The sequence below is a fragment of the Achroia grisella genome, unplaced genomic scaffold (assembly GCF_030625045.1).
Source record: "Achroia grisella isolate CSIRO2021 unplaced genomic scaffold, CSIRO_AGI_Agris_v1 utg11170, whole genome shotgun sequence".
Classification (NCBI taxonomy): domain Eukaryota; kingdom Metazoa; phylum Arthropoda; class Insecta; order Lepidoptera; family Pyralidae; genus Achroia; species Achroia grisella.
Genome location: NW_026712583.1, coordinates 118,835 through 128,234, shown reverse-complemented (window position 1 = coordinate 128,234; position 9,400 = coordinate 118,835). Strand labels below are relative to the sequence as shown.

At 34.1% G+C, this 9,400-nt stretch overlaps 1 protein-coding gene across 5 annotated transcripts in view; it reads right to left on the bottom strand.

The window, feature by feature from the left end:
* Positions 1-2,152: 2,152 nt before the first annotated feature.
* The window catches only part of LOC131850091 (proton-coupled zinc antiporter SLC30A2-like), a 34,787-nt gene continuing 27,539 nt past the window's right edge, over positions 2,153-9,400 (bottom strand). For all 5 annotated transcript variants that reach the window (XM_059200266.1, XM_059200258.1, XM_059200279.1 and 2 more), the window contains 7 exons: positions 8,788-8,908; positions 7,968-8,147; positions 7,586-7,676; positions 6,668-6,832; positions 5,788-5,919; positions 4,469-4,577; positions 2,153-2,698 (listed from right to left, as the gene is read on the bottom strand). In XM_059200266.1, the coding sequence (XP_059056249.1) occupies positions 2,553-2,698; positions 4,469-4,577; positions 5,788-5,919; positions 6,668-6,832; positions 7,586-7,676; positions 7,968-8,147; positions 8,788-8,908 (944 nt within the window). In that variant the 3' untranslated portion in view covers positions 2,153-2,552. The remainder of the gene's footprint in view (positions 2,699-4,468; positions 4,578-5,787; positions 5,920-6,667; positions 6,833-7,585; positions 7,677-7,967; positions 8,148-8,787; positions 8,909-9,400) is intronic.

Here is a 9,400-nt window from a genome sequence, read left to right as displayed (position 1 = left end):
GTCATGCAAATTGCTTTATAATGAGTACCCAAATATTCGACAACCATAATTTTCACCTTCACCTATCAGACTAGTAGAAAATGCCGCATAGTGTTCATTCCCCCAAATGTAGGTACTGTAACTTTTGTCACATATTACAAAAAAAATTAAGTTAAATTAATTAATTAAAAAAAAAAGGAAATTTAGTTGAGTCTCTTACTAGTTCTTCTCAATTGAATCTGTATATTGAACTCGATAGTAGCGAAAAATTTTTACGTTCATAAGCGGCTAAAATGTCCTACATGAATAAATGATTTTTGATTTAATTTAAATAATTTCACAAAAGATTTCAAGGTACCAGCTTTAAGAAAAGGCGTTGAATAATAAACTCTTTGTTATGAACAATAATGTATTTTTTACATTGCAATCTTAAATTAATAGTATAACAATTACACTAGAATACTTGTGATAAATTCGGATTATCAACACTTTTAAACACAACTATGTATATATTGTATACATAATTCAAATCAACTGTAATATTAAACATTTTAAATAGAAATCACGAATTATATACTTACAAATTGCATTGCGAAAATAAATATCTGATAGGTGAATGTCTAAAATGATTACTTTTGGTGATTTGTAATAGGATTTAAAAAATTAATTACAACTCGTTGTTATATCAAATCCATATTGTAGAATACAATATAAAACTATGTTATTACATATATATATTGCATAAATTCTAATGCGTTCTTTTATAATCATACAATAATTCTACATTTTAGACTACCAGACTGATGAGTATACTCACATGTATATTACATTCACATATAAACTTATATACTTCACCTATCAATATTTAATAATAAAATAATAATAACCCTATTAAAATTATTAACCGGATCTTAACACGAACAATCTAGTGACGGTAGATGAAAAAACTGCTGGCACCTATCTACATTGACATCGCTGTTACTCCAGTCAGCTCGTGACCACGGCTAGTGCAACCTAGTCGAAACGTCGAGAGAGGTAAATACCTTTATTTACCATAAAATTATTCGTGTTAAGAACCGGTTTACAATATAAATAATGAATAATAACCCTGAACAATTTACTCAGCGCCATCTAGTTCCAAACTAGGCAGATCTTGTGTTATGGTTACTAGACAACTGATATAAATACATAGATTTTTTTTAGTCAGACGTACATATTATACATAGAAAATCTCCAGACCGATACAAATACTCATACTAATGAATACAAATGCTTGTATCGTGCAAAGAATCGAACCCGCGACCCTCGGAAGTAAGCCGGTGCGTTAAACATTTCAATATTCTCTTTGTATAATAAAACAGCGATATAAATATATATTTATATCATAATTAGGTTATTCTGTATGGAAGTTGTAGGGAATTTATACCCTTTTCATCAATTTTTGATGAAAATCTTATATTTAATCAAAATACGCATGACTCGGAAAATTGTATAAAATTATATTTATACATTTTGCAGTTCCAAATATACGTAATTATACATTTGGCATATCATGTTTATATATTGCAATATAATAATAAAGAATATCATGCATAAAAATATAACATAATGTTTACACATACAAAATAACACACTTCAGTATTATTTACACTTGTAACACAGTAAAATGTATAAAAAATATAATTTCCAAACAATATAAGTTTATATAATTCCATTATAAAAATGCAACACGCATTTATATTTATATACATCTAACAACTGCTATATTTATCAACATAGGAATCAATATGCAGAATTAATAAATATTTTTTTTCATTAATACATATATATATTTTAATAAATTAACCACTGTAATATTTACTATGAATTTTAATAATAATAATTAATTAAAATACCAATTGTACATATTGCATAATCGGGATATCTACCGAGAAATAACAATAATAATAATATTTGTCTGTATTCTTTAGGAATAAACTTGAAAAATACTAAACATTAAATAAGCGGGATATTTACCGTGAAATAAAAATTTGATTATTTGTATGTATGTTTAGGAATAAATTCGAAAAATACTTGACCGATATTAACAATATTTATCGATAATATCATCGAGTATAGTAGTGTCCTATACGAGGCATAATTACATAAGCGGGATGTTTACCGTGAAATAAAAATATCATTATTTGTAAGTGGGTTTTTAGGAATAAACACGAAATATTGACTGATATTAAAAATATTTATCGATAATATCACCGTGTGTATTAATTTTATTTCGGGCAAAACCCCGAATAGTATTATATACGGGCAAAAGTACATAAGCGGGATATTTACCGTGAAATAAAAATTTGATCATTTGTATGTAGTTTTTTGGGAATAAACACCAAAAATACTTGACCGATTTTAAAAATATTACCTCTAGATATTTATCGGTAATATCACCGAATGTAGGACTATTATTTCGGGCAAAACCCCGAGATACAGCTAGATAAATCTGTAGCCTAGAAGATATTGCATATCTTACTTTATTTATTATAGTATCCATCATAATCAGCCTTCTGTTCATATAAATACGATCACGATTGCGGCATTTTGCATTGGCTACACTCTTCCATGCCGTCGTTGAATTCCTCTATCTGCAGTGTCATTTCGAAGAAGTTATACTTGTCGTGGACCAGCCTGGTGGCTTGTTCTAGAACCTTCTGCGGACTGACACCGGTACCTGTGAAATTAAATATGGGTATTTGAAACAGCAATAGAATTAATAATTTCTGTACCATAAAATTATTCGTGTTTAACTAAAATAATAGTTTATTAAACGCAAAAGTTAACAATAAGTGAAATAAATAAGATTTCTATTAATTTATAAACTTTATTATTATATTTATTATTTATTATTATGTTTATTATTTATTATTTATTATATTTATTATTTATATTGTTAAGCGGGTCTTAACATGACTGAAATTATGGTAAATATAGGTATTTACCTCTCCACCTGTATCTACCTACAATAAAACTATTCGTGTTAAGACGGTTAACAATATAAATAAATTACATACTTAATAAAATATTAAATGTAAGTACATTTAATATGAAATACATTTTAATTAAATTTAATTATGTTAAAAGTATTCATTAGAATACTTTTAATATAATTAAAATGTATTTCATTACGGACATATCACAGTAATAGTGTGAAGGATTATTTTATACAAATAGAACCAAATTTATACAAGATATTAAAATTATTGTATCATGTATTTGGGTGTGCCAAACGATTAGCAAAAACGGACAGACAGACAACTTTTTCAATTACATTTTTTTTTATGTAAAAATCGTTTATAATTTCTAATGCATTTAGTGCTGTTAATTTGAAATCATAAACGAACACTTGTATCTTATGCACATAAAGATATATTAATTAATATCAAAATATTATTACCTACATTTACACTTATATATTTTAATATATTATGATATAAGTACCTTCATTTGTCTCCAATTAGAGCTACAAATAAAATTATATTTTTAAATAAATAATATTGTTCTATAAATTTAACATTTATATTTAATTTATATTAAGTAATAATACAGATACATTATGGTATTAATTAAATTACATTATTGTAATATTTTGTTGAATTTTAATTTATGCTAACTAGCAAGTTCACGCATGAAAGAAAGAAAGAAAGAAAAACATTTATTGTCAACCATTTTTACATATACATTTGACAATTATACACTTTACACACACATATGCAGACCCACACTCATATACATATATACATACATACATACACACTTAGAACATGACATGAGCATGAGATGAAACGAGACAGAAATATCTGTCGTCTCCCTACTTGTGATGCATTTTTATAATGCTTACTTTATTTTTATAATAGGTTCTATTATTATTAATAATAATATTTATTTACATACCCAATTATTAACATAAAACCTTTCGACACAAAAGTGCGTATTTTTTTTATATATCTACTGTCGGATAGCTATGTACTTCAGTTGAAGAGAACTGGCAAGAAACTCAACTGGTATTTTATTATTACTGGTATTTTCAGATTATTATTAATAACCGTCGCCTGGGGGGAAAGGTGATTGTCAGTAATGTGGACTGATGATCTTATTGCTAGAAATTTACCATTTCAAGTTGACCTCCACGCAGTTCCCCCTGAAAACTATCGTAGAAAATTCTTGGTAAATTTGTCATGAGAGGCCAACTGACCTGACCTCATGCTCATTTTATCATCCTCCACTGGTGATCCGACAGCGAAAACCGTAAGCACAGGCGGTGTGCTATTCCATTATCATACATAAAAAATATGTTGTATTGTTGTGTTGTGTTGTAATGTATTGTATTATTGTGAGTGTTGTATTATATTCTTTATTATGCAGGGTGCACAGGTATTATGCCGTGTATCGTGTCGTGTCGTGTTTTGTTGTATTGTGTCGTATATGTAGGTTATATACGTACGTATGGCGAGATGAGCCGCGAGCGCAGTCTTGTCAAGTGAGAGCGCCCACATGCGCAGGTTGTGTACGCGCACCACGCCCGGCAGAGACAGGAACGTGTTCGCTACCTCCTGCAGACACATACACACACACATTTGTTGAAGTCAAACTTCTATATAGACTTAGAGCTCAACTCATAAAACACCCCGACGACCCCATAACGGCAGGTAACCTCCCCACGGGCCCACCCGTTCCACCCCGACCACACTTTTACACACACACACGACACCGTCCTCGCCGGCGAAGACGACGACCTCAAACACACACTATCGCGCATTCAACCGGGCGCCTGCGCGCGCCCGGGCGCTCCACACCGGCGCCCCCGGGCGCCCATCAGATCGATCCCCCGTCCAATTCAAACGGGGATCGAAATTACGACGGCCTGAGCCGAGGTTCGAACCCCTAGTGGTGCCCTCAGACTAAAGTCGTATCCGTCGGGCAGGAGTTGGCCTTCAGCCGCTCCATAAGTCCTTCCGCGGGTTTGGAGTGCCATCTGCACTCGCCCCATAACGTCCGGTGAAGCTGTAAAGGCCAGCTACGGCCAACAGCATTAGAGTAGTCCGAAAAAAAAAAAAAAAAAAAAAATCATAAAACACCACACCGACATAGCATGTAGAGCCTTGTATTATGCACACACACATTTGTTAAATTGACACTTCTATATAGACACAAGTAATGTCCTCAACTCAAAGACCCTAAAGGGCCGGACACTGACACGGCATGTAGAGCCTTGTCATACATACACACATACACATTTGTGACTCTTCCATATAAACACGGATAGTGCCTTAGTCCTCAACTAAAAGACCTTTGAAATTGTATAAGAAATAGGATTATCCCGGTATTAGTTGGGCCTGGGGGGAAGCTGCAAGTAGTGAAGGTGAGTATTAATGCATATAATGCATTATAATAATAATAATCTCAGGAAAATGATACTCATGAATACAAATGTTTGTGCCGTGCGAGGAACCGAACCCGCGACCATCGGACGTAAAGCGGTGTGCTAGACCGCTAGACCACCGAGGTCGTCAATTATTAACAAAGGTCTTTTAAACCTACACCCGTGTCACAAGTCACGGCTTCAAAGTCTAAGTCGTCATAATTTTTAGTGCTTCTTACACAAAGTCAGCTACTTGGAACACAAATAAATTCTGCCTATCTCAACATAGAAATACCAATGACAATCGAAATTATTCTGTAAAATTTGGTAGCGCCCTCTACTACATTATTATCAAAAATTACCCAACGCAGGAACATTAAATAAACATAAATCAGATATACCTGGAAGTCGACGCCCCTCGGTGACCCCTCCATCAGCACAAGAAGTGTGTCTTTAATGATGTTGAAGGTGGTGATCAGCACCAGGATTGAGAACAGGAACGTACAGATGGGGTCCACTAAGTTCCAATCCGGCTAGAGCAAACAATGTGATAATAATTATGACAATTATGACCAGGACAATTCACACAGCGCCATCTAGTCCCAAGCTAATCAGAGCTTGTATTTTGGATACTAGATAACTGATATAATATACTGAAATACATTTTTTTTGCACACAGATTTTACATAGTTAACACCCAGACTGATACAAACAAACACACTCATGAATACAAATGTTTGTACCGTACGAGTAATTGAACCCACGACTATCGAAAGGAATGCGGTGTGCTATTACACCACTAGACCATCGAAGCGTCGAAATTGATTAAATGCTTGTACAGAATAATCTCTTATGTGTAGTAACTAAACTTCCCAATTAAATCATCACCAAATCAAATCAATCATCCTATCATCAAATCATTATCATCAATAATCAAATCAAATCATCAAATCAAATTTATATAAACCAAAGCTGGGTTAGTTACACCATACGTAAGTCAAGAGCGCCTGCACCGATTTTAATTATTTCTAATTTGTTGGATTCATCTCCGCTCCGAATAGTAAAATAAATATTAAAATATCGAAACGATACACGGAAAGGAACATATTTAAACATTCAAAAAAGTTTGATCAAAAATTCATCTTGATCGTTCCAGATTATTCCAGACTGAACAGAACTGACTGTCATGCGGTACGAATTTAGCCGGTACAGCTAATATGTCTACAAATTAATATCAATCAACATTAGACCCTAATTGTAATACATTAGAATTGAAAATACCTTGTAGTATATGACGATGGCTGCTACGAGCACACCGAAGCTTTGCAGGAAGTCGCCGAGCACGTGTATGAAGGCTGCGCGCACGTTGATGTTCTGCGCGTGATGTTCGTGCTCGTGCTGATGCGACGCCGAACTTTCCAGGTCTGACTCGCTTGAACGGTCCTTCTATAATAACCATTTGGAATGTAAACCATATTACCAGAGGTATATTGTAAAAAGTCGTTTGTCATGCAAACGACTTTTTACAATATACCTCTGTATCACCTATCTCATCAGCCCCATTGAAAGCTATGTTTTGGTTGTTGGGTAATGACATTGTAGTTTCTCTACCTAATCTGTACCCAACAATCCCATCCTTTGATAATAATGACTTAGTCATCTGGAATGGCAATGCGTGGTGTTACCGGTATCACATATTAACGTGAGTTCCGTAGTTCTGATGATGTATATAGGCGGTAGTTATCATCAGGTGGGCCATCAGTTTGTTTTTTATTATTAAAAAGAAATCGCTGTCTACATAATGTTCATTGCCTTTTATAATGTCACTAAAAGAGTTACGAATACACTAAGTGTTATTTATACATACTTATATACATTATTAGACAAGCTCACCAAATCTATGGATTGCTACCATAATATAAGACAAAATACGTTTTTTATGTAACTAGAATGGCTGGTAAGCTGATAACCTGGTGCTAACTGTAAGGCAATAAGTACTAAGGCTGTAAGTAATAATGCAGTGAAATTACATGATACGGATGCTGGCGTAATCCGCAGTAACGCATTAGAGGTACCATGATTATTGCAGTGTTTGTGGGGCCAAGGTGATCGCCTTGAGGAAGGCAGCTTCCACACTTTCGACTAGGAAATCTGTCAGCCTATTTCCCATTCAAATTTCATAAGAAAACAGAACCTCACCTTGTTATTGAGGACTGGATTGGAGCTGGAATGCGAGTGGCCATGTCCGCCTCCATGACTATGTCCGTGTTGATGTAACGTCAGCCCCATGCTGTAAAATAATACATTCCAGAGTTACAAATAGCTTCCATCGCTTACCATCAGGTGGCCCACCTGATTGTAAGTGATAACTGTATGCAGATACTGTATCAGCTTGTATGCCATTTAAATTGCTTAAAATAATCAAGAGCGACGACATAAGTAGGGATAATAACTGTACGAGAAGGGCTCAAGATCATGCCCAGTGGTACGCCAAGGGCGAAACCTATATCCAGCAATGAATTGCAGTGGATAATGTTGATTATATATGAAAAATAAATCAAATTACATAAAAAATACATACACAAGGTTCACGGCTACTCCGACAGCGGACGTGATCAGCATGACAGTGGCATCGATCTCAAAGGACTTGTATATAACACGCTGTACAGCCATGTACACCAGGATGCCGGTGACTACCCATATGAGCAAGACAGACGTCAAGGCGCCTATCACCTCAGCTCTGTACCAGCCGAAGGGCATTCTGTAAAAGAGGCATTAGATCATTTAATGCAATCATATTAGTCTCACGGAACGTTTTACCATATCAATTTATACAAGGTTAGTCGGAAAGACATGAAAAATCTATTTGACGACGTCGGTAATGTAGCAGTTTAACACTGACTTACGTCCGATGCTTGCGAGATATTTAATGAAAAATTAATGAAAATCTATTTTGAACCTCAGTATTAGAACTACTCACATACAATACAAGACGTGGTAGAGTGTATTATTTGAATGTTAGAATGCTCTAATTCGAAACAAATATTCTTGGTGGCTACTTTTGTCTCGAAGTGTTTTCCATAATCATTTTTTAAGATTTTCTTCTCTCTCTCACTGTCTCGTATACTCCATTATTTGGCGAAAAAGAAAATTGAGTTATCATTTATTTAAAGATGAGAACTGACACTAATCTTATATCATGCGAAGGAACTAAAAAAGTACGTAAAAAGAGAGGACGAGCGAAAAAAGAACAGATGACTGCTTTAAGAATCATATATACTACTACTACTACTAATAGGAATCTTTGGGAGAAAACATGCTGAGCTGATCCCAATTAACAGGATGGGATAAAGGCAAACAATAAATGAACTGAGAAATGGATTTGTCTTGTGTATATTTACCTTCTCGTTGCTGGCCTGCTGGCCACCCATAACGAAAATAAAGATATCATAAAACTAGCAAAATCTGTGAGCAAGTGCGCCGCGTCTGTCGCGATCGCCAAACTATTTGATAAGTAACCACCTGTAAAATAGTAATATATATTTAATGCACGTGGACTTAATTTGTCGATCTCAGTAATCTACCGATTTTGCACACCGTCTTAACTCCGATGATCTCGGGTTCGATTCCCCTCACAGTACAGATATTTGTATTTATGAGTATGATTGTTTGTTATGTCTGGTTATTTCCTATGTGTATTGTGTATGAATTTCTTAAAAAATGTCTTAGTATCTATTTTAAGAAAGCTCTGCTTATAATTACATTATTTTGTTTAATTCCACCATCATTAGCATGTGTGAGACCATAAATATTTTGTGCGGAACCTGACCACCGCTATTGGAAGCATTCGCGTTTACGACCTTCTCTATTGGCGATCAAATTTCGACCGTTATTGAGTCTTAATGAATTTCCTCACTAGCGTTAAAGGTTTGATCCTTTTCTTAAATAAATTTTGAGTCATTATTCAAACATTATAATTTTCTTTCCCTTACTATGTAATAGCTAAAAAAAGGC